At 43.1% G+C, this 19,146-nt stretch overlaps 2 protein-coding genes across 8 annotated transcripts in view; one reads left to right on the plus strand and one right to left on the minus strand.

Moving 5' to 3' along the window:
- Nucleotides 1–6,915: 6,915 nt before the first annotated feature.
- LOC147604485 (3'-5' exonuclease domain-containing protein) overlaps nucleotides 6,916–19,146 on the minus strand; it is a 60,320-nt gene continuing 48,089 nt past the window's right edge. For 3 of the 7 annotated variants that reach the window (XM_086794505.1, XM_086794504.1, XM_086794502.1), the window contains exons 5-8: nucleotides 8,200–8,276; nucleotides 7,979–8,114; nucleotides 7,695–7,898; nucleotides 6,916–7,551 (exon numbers count right to left, since the gene is read on the minus strand). In XM_086794505.1, the coding sequence (XP_086650631.1) occupies nucleotides 7,483–7,551; nucleotides 7,695–7,898; nucleotides 7,979–8,114; nucleotides 8,200–8,276 (486 nt within the window). In that variant the 3' untranslated portion in view covers nucleotides 6,916–7,482. Of the gene's footprint in view, nucleotides 7,552–7,694; nucleotides 7,904–7,978; nucleotides 8,115–8,199; nucleotides 8,277–19,146 lie in introns of those variants that run through there. The other 4 variants (XR_015265283.1, XR_015265284.1, XM_086794503.1 and 1 more) reach the window with 4 other exon arrangements.
- On the plus strand, nucleotides 10,920–12,194 carry LOC147604486 (uncharacterized). The gene has a single exon (XM_086794722.1). It carries the CDS (start codon nucleotides 10,920–10,922, stop codon nucleotides 12,192–12,194), a length of 1,275 nt encoding a protein of 424 aa, XP_086650848.1.

A 19,146-nucleotide genomic window follows, 5' to 3' on the forward strand; every position in this document is an offset into this window, starting at 1 on the left:
TGATAATACCCACTATATCAGTGTATAAGACAATATAACTCATGATCCTCCACTTCAATTAACATCGTATCTATGAATAGTAAGGGAAAAAGATCCTTGGTAGTTTGAGCATTAAGCTTCGAGTCAATATTAGATCATTTGGAAAAAATCTCATATTTGGGAATCAATTACTCCATATAGTTTTGTATAGATTTTAAACATACCAACTCCAAATTTGTCGGAGATCATAGATTTAGATTCTACTCCTCAAGATCTTTCTAATGATATGTCACATGAGGGGGTTTTGACAAACTTTTGAACAAGTTCACCATGATCCCATTTTTCAAATGGGAATGAGAAATTTTCCAAACTATCTAATATGGTATTCTTCCTAAAATTTACATAAACACTTAGTTTTCCATTTTTCTTGGGTACAACCACTATTGTAAAGATCCACTTATTACTTGTGATACTATTGAGATGATCCCACTTCAAGAGCGTGTGGCAAGCTAGAATGGATTCCTTGTGAAGTACTTATGTATTGTGAGATTAAGCATGTAATGTGATATTAAGCATTTATAAGTAATAATCACTTATGAGACTTGTGTTGAGAAATGTGGTGCCATTGAGTAGAAGGAAAAGGTAGGGAGAGTTGAGAGTAAGCCAAAGAAGATATTTTCCCAGCAAAGAAGCCACATGAGAAAAGCTAAATTATCCCACATTGATGTACAAACCCAAGGGTGTACCTCCTCATATAAAAGGGGGACCATTTTAAAGTAATGAATATATCACTTGCACTTATCTCATGTCTCTTTATGTATCCAAGCTAATTCATCTTGGTGTCTAATTATATTTGAGTGCATCTTAATTAGCACACACTCATGATGAGTTTTTTTTATTTCTATCCACCCTAGATTAGTGCATTTATGAGTGTAAGATTAGTGTTTCTAATTAGGTAGATGTCTTGTCATTTAGAGCTTGATCCATGATTCTCAACATGGTATCAGAGCTTAGGTCTAGCTCTCCTAGTTTAGGTTTGGCTCATTAGCAAAAGATTAGGTTTAGAAAAATTAACATCTCTATCAATTTTTCATGCATCATTAGGAAGTGATTAGGAGGTCATTAGGAGACTCCATGCAACATTAGGGGTTCTTCTCATTCAATTAGGGTCTCACATATTTAGATTAGAAATTCTCCTTAAGGCACAACTTAGGATTTGCTCATTTTATTTATCTCTAATGGAGCATTAGTGAGAGAGTTGGGCAAACTATAAGCAGCACACAGCTTGTAAATAAAGGCACAAGTACTTTAGTTGAAGCAGAGAGAAGGTGAGTAGGATAAAGATGTGTCCACAAAGAAAAAGGAAGAGCAGAAGGCTGTGGATGCACAACTCATACCAATCATAGAGGCTATCATATAAAGACCCACTTGAGTGCAAGGTTTAGCTTGAAGACTGGAAGAAAGAAAGAGGAAGTTTCGTTCCGGACTACAACCAGCATATAGTTCGGGCATTGAATTGCACCCGAAACATACTTTGCAACAAGTGAAGCCACCCGAGTTGGTGTTTTAAGGCTTGAGGCCTGTTTTTAGATTATAAAAACCTTGCAATATCAACGAATACAGTATTGATCAATTGAGGCAGACTCTCTCTCACAGGCAAGCATCAACAATTGCAGTACCAGCATCTCCTTCGCATAAAGCCAACACAGTAGCGCAAGAGAGAGCAGCAAACAATCGGTGATATCAGTACCTGCAGGTAGGCTGTCAAAGCGGCGTGCACAGCAAAGAGTTTGCACAACTCACACGACCAATACATCAAAGAGAAGAGAAGATCTTTAACTGGCTCAAGCACGCAATGCAGCTCCAATTACAATAGCAGCAAGTAGTAGAGCAGTACATAAGAGTAGAAATGAGCAGTTGTCAGCATCGTCCGTAGTAGCAGAGAAAAAATCCACCATCATCATCAGAGGGGGAGAGAGCAGGTCTCGCCATCGCCTGCCATGCTGCCAAAGAATTATCTTGGTTCTTTTTTGTGGTTGAAAATCATAGATAAAGGTTTTAAAATTTTAGCCATCTCTTAAGGATATGTCCACACCAAAGGTTTTTTTCAATCATAATTGGTCTATTCACATGGGTTTATCAAAAATCACCACCATGCCCTTACGTATCCGGATCTTCACCAACTTCGAGATCAACAATACATCATAAAATTATGAGGTTTTACATCAACAAAGTTGGAAAAAAAAACTAAGCGACCAAATGAGCACACACTAATGTATGTGTGTGAAAAATAAAGTATAATTTTTTTTTAATGATATAACCAAATGAGTATGCAAGCGTAGGTGTGCACAAGCAAAGCATAAGTGGCAACAAATATGAAGTCTACACCAAAGGCACAACGAAAAACACAACACCAAATCAAGGATAAGAAATAAAGTGCGAGAGTCAAAGTGAAGAGCAAAGACCATGAGCCAAAGCGAAGAGCAAAAGACCATGAGCCAAAGCAACAGTACTAAGAAACAAAGGAGCTACCAACAACTACCCCTTACCTAATCAATTTACTTACCTAATCAATTTATATGTTGTAAGCCATCAAATGAGCAGACAAACTATGTGTTTTTAAGTACCCTTTACCACCTAAGAGTAGCCAGAGATCATCTAGGAAAAGTAATGCAAATGTAAACATTCTTGACCACCTAAGAGTAGCTAATCAAGCACCCAGGGGGGAGATGTTCCATGTCCACATCCAAATGACAATCCACCTACCACCTACATTAAGGAGGGATGAAGTATTTATAAACCTCACATCCAACCACCTAGAAGTAGCCTTAAAAATTTTGCACTAAGGGGGAATGTTGGAAAATGTGCTACCATTGAGCACAAGGAAGAGGTAGGGAGTGAGTTGAGTAAGCCAAAGAAGATATTGTCAAGTAAGAAGCCACATGAGCAATGTTTTTAAGTACCCTTTACCACCTAAGAGTAGCCAGAGATCATCTAGGAAAAGTAATGCAAATGTAAACATTCTTGACCACCTAAGAGTAGCTAATCAAGCACCCAGGGGGGAGATGTTCCATGTCCACGTCCAAATGACAATCCACCTACCACCTACATTAAGGAGGGATGAAGTATTTATAAACCTCACATCCAACCACCTAGAAGTAGCCTTAAAAATTTTGCACTAAGGGGGAATGTTGGAAAATGTGCTACCATTGAGCACAAGGAAGAGGTAGGGAGTGAGTTGAGTAAGCCAAAGAAGATATTGTCAAGTAAGAAGCCACATGAGCAAAGCTGAATTTTCTCACATTGATGTACAATCCCAAGGGTGTACCTCCTCATATAAAAGGGGACCATTTTCAAGCAATGAACATATCATTTACACTTATCTCAAGTCTCTTTATGTATCCAAGCTAATTCATCTTGGTTTCTAATTGTACGTGAGGGCATCTTAATTAGCACACTTATGATGAGTTTTCTTCATTTCTATCTATCTTAGATTAGTATAGTCATTAGTGTAAGATTAGTGTTTCTGATTAGGTAGATGTCTTGTCATTAGGATAGCTTAATCCATGATTCTCAAGAACTTGAGCACCCGATCGGCCACAATTTGTGTGTGAATACTTATGGCCTTGTATATGTCACTTTCTCTCATAATGCAACATACTCTCACATTGTGCAATAATAGAGTCTTGCTCTTGCTAATTACCTTCTCTAATGCATGCTAGTGTGAGTATGTACGAGTGATTTAAGGTGAGTCGAGGGACAAGAATTCATTGTCCAATGTGACGGTGTGACAACGCTTTGACAGGAGACCGCGAACGGAAACTTCTACCCATAAAGGTGAGCTCCTAAAGTGGTGTGCTCGAGCTCGGCCATTGAAAAGTTCCCCGCGATTGTTGTAGCTTGTCAGATAAGATTTTGTGAAAGTGCTTCTAGAAGTGATCGAAAACGGGGGCCGTAACATTTTTGGCACTACTATTGGGGAGCAATCCCTTGGCCGCTCTAAATCGTTGTTTTTTCTCTAAATTTGCGTATAATCCATTGTCCACACTCTCTAGTTCAAGACGTCCACAAAAAAGAGTTGGTTTGATGGAGATTTGCGGTGATTTTACTCCCCTCATGCGCCCCTCTCCTCCATAGATTCGAGATAGAGTGCATTATGATCATTCTTACATACCTTATAGCATGCTCCCCAGTTTGTTCTGTGCATTTACCTAGCACTAAGCTTCAGTTACTAGGTTTTCAATTTTTGTTTCACTTTTCCATGACAATGACATTCTATGGATACTTGTAATCATCTTTTTTCTCATAGGCCCATCAATCCTTTTGTAAGGCTTTTAATGGTTCATTTAGCATCCACATAGGTTAATCTATGCTTAGAATACAGGAAAAGCATCAAGTTAACATTAGGAGGAATTTAATTTTAACATCCACTCTCTACCTAATGTAAGTTCCATTCTTGAAACTTTTTCATAGCCTAAAAACCCTATCACCAAGATTGAATTGATAATGATTTCTTCTTGATTGTAGCTTGTGCATGTTCTCCTTAAATAAGGATAGTGTGTCAAGAAAGATGTGGCTATCATGTCTTCAAACGTAAGTGACCATGCTAATAAGGACTCCTATTCATGTTAAAGCATAATATTTTCTTGTCGTAGTTCTCTATGGCCTCTTTTTTCTAGTCCAGAAGTGTGATGATCACCTTCACGAATCTGCATGATGCGCCGCCAACAATCACACTAGATAATCGGATATTCTGCGCCAAGCTCGTATCCACTAGAGAAAATCTTGCCTTTGACTCTGGATGTTGTCAAAGTGTGCTGGATCAAACAATGAGAAATTACTGTGAACCTCCTTTTGATCGACATAAATAAAGAATCCACCCTTTGTGTTGGTAATACCCATATGTAGATTTGCACATATTCATATATGGTAAGAAATTCCTTTCTCCACTCGAACTGGATACACCAAATTCTTCAATCTTGGGATTTGCATCCTTTGTCTCTATCTTCAAGTAAGATCCCCATGTGTACACTAGATTTTTTTCTTCTTCCATCTTATGTAGTTGTAAGCTATTATGTATGTGACTATCCTGATTTTCAACAAATCTTGTAAGCTATTATGTATGTGACCATCTTCTATAGTTGTAAGCTATCGTGTATGTGACCATCCTGATTTCCAACAAATCTTGTAATTGTGGATTTGTAAGCGTATTACTTACTACCACATTCTCTCATAATGTCCCTTCCCCTACCATGGGCACAAGTTCCTCCCATTTTACCATTGGTGCCCTGATTAGATATGGTATATATGAAAATTTGTGGAGGATTGTATTGTTTGATTGTATTGTTTGCTTCAGGAAACAATCTTGTCGTGGGGTTTAATGGTACAACCTACATCAATACTTTGAAAAGGAGATTTGGCCACAATATTGGATAATCAATTATGATTAATTCTTCATAGTTTGTGACATATAGTAGTTTCTCCCAAAAAAAAAGTGTTAACATATTCTTTTGGTAAAGGAACAGGCAATGGTGTTACCTCTATGAAGCCGCTCGCACAGTAGGCCTTGGTGCTTTGTAACTCCTTGAGGGCGAGTGTCAATAGTAAAATCAAAATGAAGAGAAGAAGATGCTACATAAGTGGGCTTGTTATTAGTATTTTTAGGGACAAGATCATGAGAAGGAAGTAGTTTAGGAGTGAGGTTTATTAAGTGGATATGTATAATGATACACATTCTCTCCCTCCCTATCCTCTGTTGATGTGGGGGGTGGTGGAGGCTTGGTGCTATTATTGAACATGTCTATACCAGCTTTATCATGTGATTATTATAATGGGATACTCGTTATGTTCAATAGAGAAGTCATATATAATATGGATACTAATATTTTCTCTAAATGTTTTATCTATTTTTTGGTGGAGCTTAAGTATACCACAAGGATAATAAACAGTACTTTCATGTAAACATCAATATTTATGTGTCATATGCTTCTAGCCACCCCTAGGTCTAGAACCATGCAAACCTATTAGAGTTCCAAAATTTGCAGGGGTGGAGGGAAGGTTAGGTGGCATAAACAACTCTAGCATCTCTTCTCGTTCATCCAAAATGTTGGAGTGCATGAGAGCTCTATACCATGAACTAAAATTGAGCAATATGGGATGCAAGGCATAAGCATGTACATGGCAGTGTAGTCAATAAGATAGATGTCATTATAGATATTGCCATGATTATGATTGGGTCTACATCCCTATCGGAGTTTTGTTGGATGAGTGCTATATTCCCCCTTTTTAGGTCCTCACTGACATCTATGTCATATACCATGAAGATGAGAGGGTTAGTGATGACAAAAATAAGTTGAGTATGGGGAGGGAGCCTCAAAGTCATGTCGGGACGAGCCCTAGGAGTCGCCTCCAAGAATATGTGTCGTGCTCTTGCGAAGGCCCTCGGGGTTAGTGATCAAAAAAATAGGTTAAGATTATGGAGAGAGGGGCCCTCGAAGTCACTAACCACGAGGGCCCCCACTAGCATCTATATCATACTATGAAGATGAGAGAGAGTGATGAAAAAAAGAGGTTATGAGTACGGGGAGGGGGCCTGGGAGGGGCCTTCAAAGTAAGAATATGCGACATGCTTTTGGAGGGGCCCTCAAACGATTAGTGATCAAAAAAAATACGGTAAGAATATGGGGGCTCTAAAGTCCCCAACAACGAGGCCAACTGTTGTGACGTGTAATGGGCTCTTTTATTTGCTGCTTTTGCTGCTTTTGTATGGGGACCAGCAACCATCAACACACTTTAAAATTACAATGTTACGATTTAAAAAAACATTTTTTAATATTGCACACGGGCTGAATTGCCTAGCCATGTCAACACATAGGATAGAAAAACATCAAGGCCCTTCTACAATTGCCTGAGAGTAACCAGATGTAAGCAAGCGTGTGCCAAAAGTGGGAGAAGATTTTAGGCACATAAATTGAGATATACATGCTGCACTTCTTCTACGAGTCATAAGTTTTAAGTTTCTTCCATCATCTCAAAATCTAGTCCTCTTGTGAACTTCATTTGTTTACCATATGTAGCATGCACCACCGAAATTGTACACAATCTAATAAATGTCCTTATGATGGTCGTTGCAACGTGCTAACTAGAACAATAAAACTAAGTGTAAGAGGGTTGTTAGTTCTTATGTAAGCTCTAGCTTAAACCAAAAGGTTTAATCAAAGGGTAATGAAAGTTTACCAAAATGACATCTCTGAACGTCCCCTCGGTACATGTTCATCAAAAACAAGGAAAAAGGCATCATACATCCACCACTGCAGTGTACAGTCCTCCAATAGAAGTGCCTATAATAATTTACATGTTTCCGTTCGCAGGACTAATGCAACCACAACACCTGAACAGACTCCAGTGTACAGTCCTCTCCTTCTCCAAAATTAATTTGGGAAGAACATGAAAAGACTATGGATTGGCACCTTCCAGGGAAAAGGCTTCAAACCTTTCACTACACTATTGGGATGTCTGCACCTTACGGGCAAAGGCTTGAAAAGTTTCCAGTGCACGATGGAATTGATTTCCCTGCACATGTAACTCTACAGCATAAGCACATCCTCCAAACAGGTGTAATTCCTTATCAAACCCACCCTCAAAAACAAGTAATTATCTGCAGTAAAGGATAAAATCTGGGGAGACCAAACCTGCACAAGAGCACAACGTTTTACCTGCCAATACATGTGCATGCATTCAGAACATTGCCAAAACAAAAGGCGTTCTGTTATAGCATATTCTGGAACAGTCTGGCCTTCTGGCACTGCAGCCACAGCCTCCTCAGGAGTGAGTGGTTCAGGGATAAAGTTGCCATTGCATTTGGTGCACCTTGATAGTAGATTATCTTCTAATATTTCCAGGTTGAATGTTTTCACTACCTGCTCTACAGCAGATGGGCTTGAAAGTTAGTAAATTTTCATAAACAATTCCTCAAATCACTACCACTATAGAAACCAACCTCAGCAAGCTGCTCTTGTTTACCAAGGCTCTTTACACGATATGCAAGATTCCGTGGAATAAGACGGCGACATAAAAGTTTGACGTCCTGAGTCAAGAGTACCCTGCCTTCCCTCTCTGCTAGTTCCACCATTTTCCTACCAAAACAAGTAATAAATAAAATAGTGCATGATAATTAAGCATAGTCATTTAAAGCAACAACATGCCTTACAAAGTGCACACCTTGGATCAGATTTCTGCACACGAGGACACACAGTGTCGATACCCACATTACGCAGCTGTTTTGCCAACCCTTCCACCTGATAAAAACATATTTCCCAACTCTCTCTCTCTCTCTCTCTCTCTCTCGTATGCCCTCTATATGCACCATTTTGAAAACCCCACTGGCTACTAGCAAAGACAAGTAAGCAAACAAATAATGGTTCTTATTCTCTGCTGCACAATTATCCAATTGGAGTAAAAGATTCTCTGGCAATTTGCGAAAGATATGGGTTGGGGATTTGAAGAAAGATCATTTGACATTGAAGCTATAGGTTGAGGACTTGCAGTAATATCATTATGACCATTTGTGATGGGTTGAGGACTTGGAGAAACCACATTAGGGCCTGAAGCAATGGTTTAAGGACCCAGATTCTCCTCCATAGCTCTTGTGGAAAAAATATATATATATACCTTCAGGTCTTTTGTAGACATTAATATATCTTTCTCTCTCTCTTTGCCCCATACGTGCTGCAAGCACTGGCAAGTTCTCCAAGGTGCACTGCATCCAAGCGCAGCTGGCCGGCCCTCTGAGTCACGTTGAAGTGCCGTTGCTCTGCTCACACAGTGTGCCACCCTCACTCGCTGTAGCATGCAGCTGGTATGATCGTGTAACACAGCAAGGCCTTCTTTATACCTTTATGTTTAAGTGAGTTTAAGCAATCCACATTAATTCTTAAACAAGGAGATAAAACTGTAGACATAGAAGAAGGAAACTCGACACCAAGGGGGGGCCCAACTACCGACTTAAGGGCCCCCTCCCGCATGCAGGAGTATTTGCTTTATTACTTCTGAAAACTTCTTTACGATGCAGACTTTATGTAAAGCCCCCATAGGACCACCTGATACACAAGGTTAGTACATATATAAGGGTGCAGGGAAACTCACCTCCCAACGATAGATTCCATCTAGAATCTTCCCCAAGCCAGAGGCTAGGGTTCCACTCCCCACCACAGGCCAAGCTAGTCACCCCTGGTGTCCCATACCACCACAGCCTGTCTTGCGGGACCCTTGGCAAGGCCTGTGAACCGCCATGTCCATGGCAAGAGTTTGGTCCCAGCAAAGACTATCAGTCAACTCTATGATTGAATGAATCACAATAACCCATAGGTCACTTATATAATGACCACTACCACTATAAATAACAATCAAGGTATAAATGGCCAGTAACAATGGATTATCAATAATAATGAACCTTAGCCACCCGTAACCTGCTTGTGGCCTTCCTCTAATCTCAAGGCACCCCAACCCTAACCAGATTAGGCCCTAATGCTAAGGATTAGTGTTAGGTACATAACTAAGACCTTTCCTCTCTAGGAATCAAGATCAGAGAATCTCCGCTCTAACCTAGCAACTATCTCCCAAGTTGAGTCCTCCACCGCCTTGTCTTTCCACTTGATCTTCAAGGATCAACTGATTCCTAAGCTTCCTCTCCTTGAAATCCAGTATAAGCTCTATGAAACCGGCCTCTGGTAGAAACCAAAGTGCGGTAGACAAGCAGTCACCTATCCAATTGTAGTCCAGACAATTAACAAATAAACAAGAGCTAGAATGCTCCCAAAACAAAAAGGAGAACGACACCTGTTGGCCCCAAAGCTTGGCGCCCCTTTCGGTATTTCTTTATTCAATTTCAATGGAAAAGCTTAACTCAGTACAACAAAGCCAGTCAAGGAAAAATAAACCTGCATGTCCAATCTGGCAACCCTCAAGACCTCTTAGCATAGAGGATACACATACAGATCTTTGTCCCACAAAAGCAACACACTGTTGTCTCCTCTAATCAACCACGACAATGCAACAGGGAAGCCTTGAGCACGCATCTGGATGTTCCATGTGTTGGGGTATAGGCGTATGTGCCTTGCCCGGCCGCCCGAGTCACGGGCGCCCGCCCACTGAGTACCCTATATATATAGTCAGTATACTATATAGGGGGAGCTCACTCACAGATTCAGAGTCTCCCCACCCACACAGTGTCTCGTCCCTCTCTCTCTTTCTCTCCTTGCACACACAACACCGCACGCACGCATGCACACGATCCCCTTCACTTGGTAACAACGAGCATAAACCAATGCTCTCAAAGAAATGCACAGAATCGAGACCGAAAGAGAAGCTCCCTGCGGGGAGAAAAACACTCTCAAAAGAGCTCACCAGCACTCACACTGCTCAAGCGCATCAACGCCAAAAATCTCCCGCAGTAGTGTAACCACACTGTGCTCTGCAATCGTCACACTGATGCAAATCTCAACTGCCAAGAAAGTACATAAACCCTGTAGATCAAGTGGAAGAACAGACATCAACCACTGTCAAAGCTCATAGCTATGAAGTTGCATAAATTGGCCAAATTGGAGGTCTCTAACACCTTAAGGTTTTGGGGTCTGGATGGCTAGACCAATCTGTGGAACGTCGCAGTTAAGCGCGTATGTGCGGAAACAGCACTGGGATGGGTGACCTCCCAGGACGTGCTAGTTTGGTGGTGCCCCCTTGGATCCAACATCTGGTATCAGAGCCAGGTTGAAAAATCCAACCTCTGAGTCCGTGGGGGCCATGTTGAGGCGTTCAACCTCTGAGCCCAGGAGGCGAAACATGTTGGTGGGGACGGGAAAGTCCCAAGTTTGGCTTAAGGGGGCGGTTGTTGGGGTAAGCCCAACTTGTGAAGGCAAAGTGGTGCCTAGCTATTGTCACTTATGGCAGACATTATGTGTGACACGTCAGAGACGACTTCTGAGAGACGGCAGTCTCGTGGTTGTCGACACATGAGATGTTGGCATTGTGATCACACAGGGCACATCAGGCGTCGCTGTTTTAGACGTATGAGACAGCAACGGAGATGTATGTGTGATGCAGAGACGGCTTTGACACAGGTCAGAGAAACAGTTGCAGTGGTTGACTATGCCAATGACGGTGATGTCACGTTTGCCTCGAGTGTCCCTCTTGCGTACTTTACCAGATGCTCAGTTACTCCACAGTGGTTGCTAGATGCAGATGCTATATTTCACGTCACGTCGCATCGTGAGTGGTTTAGCACGTTTTCTAGTGGGAGTCTTGGTTCTGTGCATCTACATGGTGCAATCTACGAGATTGCAGGTGCAGGAGATGTATGTTTGTCATTGTCTAGTGGTGCATTGTATACGCTACATCATGTGCGTTTTCTTCCTGAGATGACGCAGAGTTTGATCTCGGTGAGACAGCTACAGGACAGTGGTTGTCGAGTATTGCTTAGAGAGCAGTCATTCCAGATGCGTTGCGGATCACTTGTGATTGTGAGAGGAGATAAGCCTACGTCTGGCTTGATCTCTCCATTGTACGTATCTGAGGTTCGAGACGGTTCGATCTCGATTGTGGTACTGCCATGTGGTGTGCGAGAGACGAGACGTGTCTTATTTGCAGACGGACTCCAGGATGCTCCAGAGACAGAGCATTTAGCTGTGCAGGACGTGGCAGTGGACTGTGTAGAGACAGAGATGGAGCACGCTTGCTCCAGTGAGACACAGCAAGTGTCATCGGACTTGGTGCACACAGAGGTAGAGCGGGTCTGCTCCCTAGACGCACATTCAGAGATGACAGGTATGGAGTTTGATGATATGCTCATGCTAGATCATGCTGATGAGGAGGAGCCAGGACACAGGGAGTGTAGTCCTGATGATGCAGTGCATGCATACAGCGCAGAGGTGGCGAGGACAGCCAGGATTGCGCAGATTTCTTCAGCGTTCGGGTGTCTCTTCTACGACCTACTAGTGTCAAGACCCGACTTAGCAGCTGCAGTGGGAGCATTTGTAGCAGGGATTGTCAGTCGTACGATGGCTGACACTAGCATGATGCATTATGGAGGCATGCAGGCCATTATGGAGGACCTGCGGGATTTGCATGCAGACTTTAGCATGGATATGCACGCTCGCCTATCACTAGAGCCGATACGGCTGTATGCAGATCATACAGAGCAGCCAGTGGGCATTGGATGAGTGTGGATCTCACTCATCGTGTGTGTGTGTGTGTACATAGTCATTAGACTAGGTTCCTTGCTTAAAGGCACATTCGCCTTTAAGTGGGAGGTTGTTGGGGTATAGGCGTATGTGCCTTGCCCGGCCGCCCGAGTCACGGGCGCCCGCCCACTGAGTACCCTATACATATAGTCAATATACTGTATAGGCGGAGCTCACTCACAGATTCAGAGTCTCCCCACCCACACAGTGTCTCGTCCCTCTCTCTCTTTCTCTCCTTGCACACACAACACCGCACGCACGCATGCACACGATCCCCTTCACCATGATCGTAGCTTCAAGCTCAGCCAAAGAACAAATCCACCATCTAACTCTGTTTCCACCCTTCAAACTGCCACACCCCTCCTCTCACAAAGGGCCAGAAGAAACAACTCTAAAGCAGTCGTAAGCCAGTGGAAAGAGAGAGAGAGATATTCAGCAGATTCACTGCTGTCCCTGAGTCCAATCCTCCTCAAAAACACCAGCCCTGAGAGTATAGAGTATGCTGTCCTAAAAGTGCAGCCACCCACCTTTGCCCTCCAAAGCTCACACGAGGGAAAGAGAAGAAGAGAGAGAGAGAGAGAGAGAGAGAGAGAAAGAAGGATTCAACTTGCACCAGCTACCCTGCACAGTTCTGCACCAGCCGACCTGCGCCAACTGACCAGCAGCCGCCTGTACGTGCTGGCCTACACCGCCTGTACCCCCCTGCGCCAGTTGACCTGCAGCCACCTGCGTCAGAAAACCTGCAGCAACCGTACCAGCCTGTACCTATCCGCACCAATCGCCCTACAGCCGCCTGCGTTAGAAAACTGCAGCACCCGCCTCTATGAAGCGCCGCCTGTACCAGCCTGTACCTGCAGCACCTGTACCAGCCTGTACTTGTCCGTACCAACCTGTACCTGCAGCTGCTGTACAGTACGGCTCCCCTTCAGGCGACCTGTACGTCCCTCCACGCAGCCAGCCGACCAACCTTTTCCAAAAAGCAAGAGAGAGAGATGGAGAGGGAGGCGTGTACTCTAAACTGGATAATTATCCTAGTGGCCCTTAAAGTTTTAAAACTTTCTAAGGGCCACCCAAGGTTATAAACCTTATAAAGTTTAATCCCTTGGTCCCCCTTCACACTTGGGGTTGTCCACACCTGTTACCTTTTTGTCCGGACACGCAAGTATGAATCTTTAAAAATTTATTTTGCTCACCGACCACCATGCCCACACTCGTGCTGTTCCAATTTCACAGGGTCATGACATAGCCCCCTCTTGAAAAATGGCAAGCGTCCTCGGTTGCAATCTGGTGATACAGCAAGACATCCAAAGTGAAAAGTACAATATGGCAAGATCAGCATCCCAATCTCTCTAAGCCGTGCATATGTAGCAACATTCACTGCAAACCAATGGTGTAGTAATAGTCCAAGTTGTATACCACTGTGAACCATACACAACCACAACATCCAATGTGACTAGTACACATATATCATAGAAGTCCCATAAACATATGTATTGTCACCCATCAGTACCTTCGTGTGAGACAAAAGCTGCACCAAGCGACCTCTAGATGTCATCTGAACCTGTCTGTATCAAGGGAGCGGAGGTGCTACCCCCCTCTTGAGCATCAGGCAATGCTCCAGACCCATGCTCTGCTGAACCTGAATGAGCCGTAACAAGAGTCAGCTCCAACTCAAAGGCATCGAGATAAAGCTGCAAAACCTGAGGTGAATCTGCTAAGTCACCCCCCTCCATCCACTTCGCATCCATCGGTGAATAGTTCTTGAACGTCACAAGATAGCGACGGGAAACTTTACCTCGTACCTTTCTTTCCTTATGTGCCAGTATCTGCTCTGGAATAAGAACCTCATCAAGTTCCTCAAGCCTCATCTGATACATCCTCAGGCACATCCCCACGGAAAGGTCTAAGTAGACTCACATGAAATGCATTGTGAATCCTTCAGTGATCTGGTAGCTTCAAACGATAGACCACCTCACCAATCTTTTCCAATACCTGAAAAGGTCCATAATAGCGCATGCTCAACTTAGGGAATAAGCGCTCTTTACCCTTCATCTTTTTGAGCCTAGCTTTCTCAAATCGCAAAAGAACCCAATCACCCAATGCAAACTCTAATGCACGTCTGTGACGGTCTGCTGCTTTCTTTTGCTTTTGCTTTTGCTGAGTTTTCTGGAGTGCCAACTTAACTCTCCGATAAGCTTCATTCATGTTCTCCACATACTGGTCAGCCTCAAAGATCTTATCCTTTGTGTGCAAAATAGGTGGTACCTTCTTCCCTCCTTCCACAATCTCAAAAGGCGCCTTGCCCGTCGAGGTATGGACGGTATTGTTATACGTAAACTCCACCAAAGGAAGATACTTTTCCCATTGTTGCTTGTGCTCTGACACATAACACTTAAGAAGATCTAACACTGTAGAATTAGCCTCTTTCGATTGACCATCTGTTTGTGGATGAAACGATGATGAAAACTTGAGAGTTGTACTCATGTTGTCAAACAACCCTCTCCAAAATAAACTCGTCATCCGTGGATTACGGTCACTAATGATAGATGAAGACAGGCCATCATACTTGAAGATGTTCGCCATGAACAACTTCACCATATGATCAACTTTGATCATCTTACGCACGGGAATGAAATGAGCTTGCTTACTGAACCTGCATATGATAGTCCAAATGCCATCATTCTCCGTTTGTGTCCTCGGAAGATCAAATATAAAATCCATGGCAATGCTCTCCCATGGTCTATCTGGAATAGGTAAAGGCTGAAGTAACCCTGGTGTCTTTTGACGGTCAAACTTCACCTTTTGACATACGATGCATTGCGTAACAAAAGCATCAACATCTCTTCTCAAGGTCGGCCAATAAAAGAAAGTCTCAACTGCCTTTACCATGGCGTCAATACCTCTATGACTTACATACGGTGGAGCATGACTTTCAATCATAACCTTGAGTCGTAACTGCCTGGTAACACACAGTCTACCATGCATCGACAAAAAGCCATCCCTAAGAGTATAATGATCATAGACCCTCAGTTCTTTGTACTGATACTTGTACTTTTCAGCACCTAGGGAGAGTCTCCTTGGCTGCCTTGCTTTGTTCTCTGCTCTGTTTTCTTGAGAGCAGGAGAGGATCTTTTGTAGCCCTATGGGCGTTTTTATATAACTAATGAAAGGATCTTTTCTCAGAAAAAAAAAAAAGAGTATAATGATCATGCCGCTGACCCTCAGACATCTGATCATAGAGCCTTCCAAAATTCTCATCCGCTCTTTCATCTCATCAAGCTCATGATGATAAGCAAGTGAAACTGCTGAGACCTATGGCTTGCGTGACAAAGCATCTGCCACAACATTCTTTTTGCCTTCCACATGTACAATCTGAAAGTTGAACATAGACAAAAAGTTGGCCCATCTCATATGCTTCTCAGAAAGTTTAGTTTGCGTGAGGAAATAACGCATAGTCTAATGATCTATCTGCACAGTGAAATCAGCCCCAAGCAAATAGTGTTTCCATGTAGAAAGAGCATGAATTAAAGCCAACATCTCTTTCTCATAAACCTGTAAATGTTTCTCAGCATTCTGTAATATACAACTCTCATAGGCTATCACATGTCCTTCCTGCATGAGAACTGCTCCAATGCTGTTCCCACATGCATCACACTAGACAACAAAAGCCTTTCTGAGATCCGATAATACCAATATGGGATCCGAAGTAAGCTTTTCTTTAAGCTTTTTAAAGGCTGCAATTTCTCGATCAGCCCATCGAAACGGAGTTCCCTTCTTAGTTAAAGCATGAAGGGACGAAGCAATCTCAGCAAAATACCGTATGTACCGCCTGTAATAGGAACACAATCCCAAAAAGCTGCGTACATCATGCACGGTCCTCAAATCTGGCCAATTGAGAATTGCTTCCATGTTTAGACACGATATGCCCCAAGAAGTGTATCTCTTCCAAGAAGAACTCACTCTTCTTGCCATTAATGACCAACCTATGCTTCCGGAGTTCTTCAAACACAATGGCCAAATGCTTCCTATGCTCCTCCTCTGTGCGTGAATGTACAATCATATCATCAAAGAATATGCCCACAAACGCTCTATGAGGCCGGAAAATCCTGTCCATCATCCTGTTAAATGTGGTAGGAGTATTTGTCAAACCAAAGGGCATAACCAAGAACTCATATAGCCCAAAAGTGGTCCGAAATGCTGTCATATGCACATCTTCGGGTCTAACGCGTATCTGATGATACCCGAAATTCAAGTCTATCCGACTAAAGACTGTGAAGCCCTATAAGCGGTCCAATATGTCATCGATCCTCAGAATAGGGAATCGATTCTTGATGGTGTTCTTGTTTAGCGCCCTGTAATCTATACACATGCGCCAAGAACCATCTTTCTTTTGCACTAAGAGCACAGGAGAGCAAAAGGGTGATGAGCTAGGCTAGATCAACCCCTTTTTAAACAACTCCTGTACCTGGCTCATGATTCTCTCTTGTTGGGCTACACTAACACAGTACGGCGGTCTATCTGGTGGGGTACTCCCCGGAATTAGATGAATAGCATGATCTTCAAGCCTTTCCGGAGGAAGTTCTCCTGGCACTGACTCGGAAAAACAATCCTGAAACTCACGTAAGAAATCAATCCTGTCTTTATCTAACATAGACAAATTAGATTTAGACTCATCATCTTTTGCATCACCAAGTACGCGAAAAGATGCTTTTTCATTACTGATGAAATGGCCGAAGCTGATACAATAGGAACAAATTCCCCTTTAAGCTTTACATCCAAAATATGTTCTTTCCCTCTATGAGTCAAAGTAATCTTCCTGTTATAAGTATCCACCTCCGCATGTACTCTATGGCACCATGGCATACCCAACAAAACATCACACCCATCAAGTGGCATGATAAAGAACTCCACACTATCCACATAACCCTGCACATGAAGCCTGAGCTTCCCAATTATAGGGGTAACAGGTTCTGCATACCCAGGACAAGCCATATTAGCCTCATACAAAGGCCCCATCTCCTTTCCGCGGATCCCCAATCGGCCAGCCAAATCCGGTGAGATAAAATTGGCTCTAGCACCTGTGTCAAAAAAAATCAAGGCATTCTGATCTCTCACTTTGCCCCATGCCCTGCACAACTCAGTCTCTTCACCACCTGGTTGTTCCCCAACAAGATCACGAACTAATCCTACAGAAGGCTTTGGTTTCTTAGACTTGGACTCCCCTTTAGTGTTAGAGTCCTTTTGGGACTTACGCTTGGGACAATTAAAAGACATATGTCCCTCCGCTGTACAGAAAAAGCACTTCCTAGCATCCATCAAAGCCTGTCTCTCCTCAGGAGTTCTTTTGGGCATTGGTAACTTCTTATACCGCTTCTCTGTAGACCCTTTTGCATCACGCGAAGCATGCCTTGACTTTTCAGATTTCTTGCTTGAGCTTTTACTTCCTTATTATCCAGATGCCATAGTCACGCACTTCCTTGGGCAGCCCACAACAATACTTCTCGACCTGCTCAGACAAGGCACTGCACGATAAGAAGTAACTAGGAGAAAAGCTTCCCAAAACTTCTTATTATAATCCTCAAGATTTTCACACTTCGATGCATCCAACTTGTGCCACGCTGACATTACATCCACCTAAAAAGTAGATGTGAGCCACACGGAAGAGAACACCTCTTTAAACTGTATCCAAGTAGATGGTGCTATGCCCTGCAAAAGAAGAGTGGACCACCACTACAATGCATTGCCCTTGAGAAAAGTCGCAGCTTTTCTCACCTTAGAGGATTCTGTGTAATTTCCACCAGAAAAAGCAGCATCAAACTGCTGTAAAAAGGTAAGTGCCTTTAGCTTGTCTTTGGCACTGCTGAACGTGTCAAATTTCACTGCAGCTCCCCCTTCCTTATAATCCTTCGCCTTACCCATAGGCGTTAGATTATCGTAAGGAAGTGGCTTCACAAGATTGCTACCCCCAGCATTCATGCCCATCATAGGGTCAACATTGCCAGTTCCCACACCTGGCATACCATACATTCCTCCCATGTTTCCAAACATGCCACTATGCATACCGGGCTGCATGCCCTCATACATGTTTCCTTGCATTCCGGGCTGCATGTCCCCATATATGTTTCCTTGCATTCCGGGCTGAAAATTAGCTCCAAAATTCCCTTGCATACCCATGCCTCCCTGAGGGTAACCCCCAGTCATAGATTGGAACACAGAGCCACCACCAAAATAGCCTGGATGCATAGACTGTTGCGGAATAGGTAGCTGTCCGAAAAAGGAACTCTGTGAGTTTGCACCATAAGTGTTTTGCATGTTTGGAAACTGTCCAAAAGACGGATCCTGTGGGAAGGCACCACTATTGCCCTGAGGTGGGTTCCTAGAACGCACTTTCTTCTTCTTCTTCTCAGGCTCAGAACGGGATCTCATAAATTCAGCAAACTTCTCACTTTGAGTGAGCTGCATAAACACATCCATTACCCCTACCAAACGAGCTTTAAACAGAGCATCATCTTCCTCTTTACTAGGCATGTCTTTTGGCTATGTTACATCCTTATATTGTGCATCTTCTGCAGCCTATTCTCCTGCAAGAATATCCTCAGATTCATTTCTCTCAGGAGAGGTCTCTTGCTCTTCCTCTTCATCATAAAAATTTTCATCTTCTGTGTCTGACATGTTGCTGAAATTTTTAGCAATGGCTTTCCTCGAGACAACCACGAGCTCACCCCTTAAGAAAGTTGATGATGGGTCCCGGCAACGGAACCTTGAAACCGGCCTCTAGTAGAAACCAAAGTGCGGTACACTAGCAGTCACCTATCCAATTGTAGTCCAGACAATTAACAAATAAACAAGAGCTAGAATGCTCCCAAAACAAAAAGGAAAACGGCACCTGTTGGCCCCAAAGCTTGGCACCCCTTTCGGTATTTCTTTATTC

Source organism: Cibotium barometz, chromosome 61 (assembly GCF_041138505.1).
Source record: "Cibotium barometz isolate CiBa-2024 chromosome 61, ASM4113850v1, whole genome shotgun sequence".
Classification (NCBI taxonomy): Eukaryota; Viridiplantae; Streptophyta; class Polypodiopsida; order Cyatheales; family Cibotiaceae; genus Cibotium; species Cibotium barometz.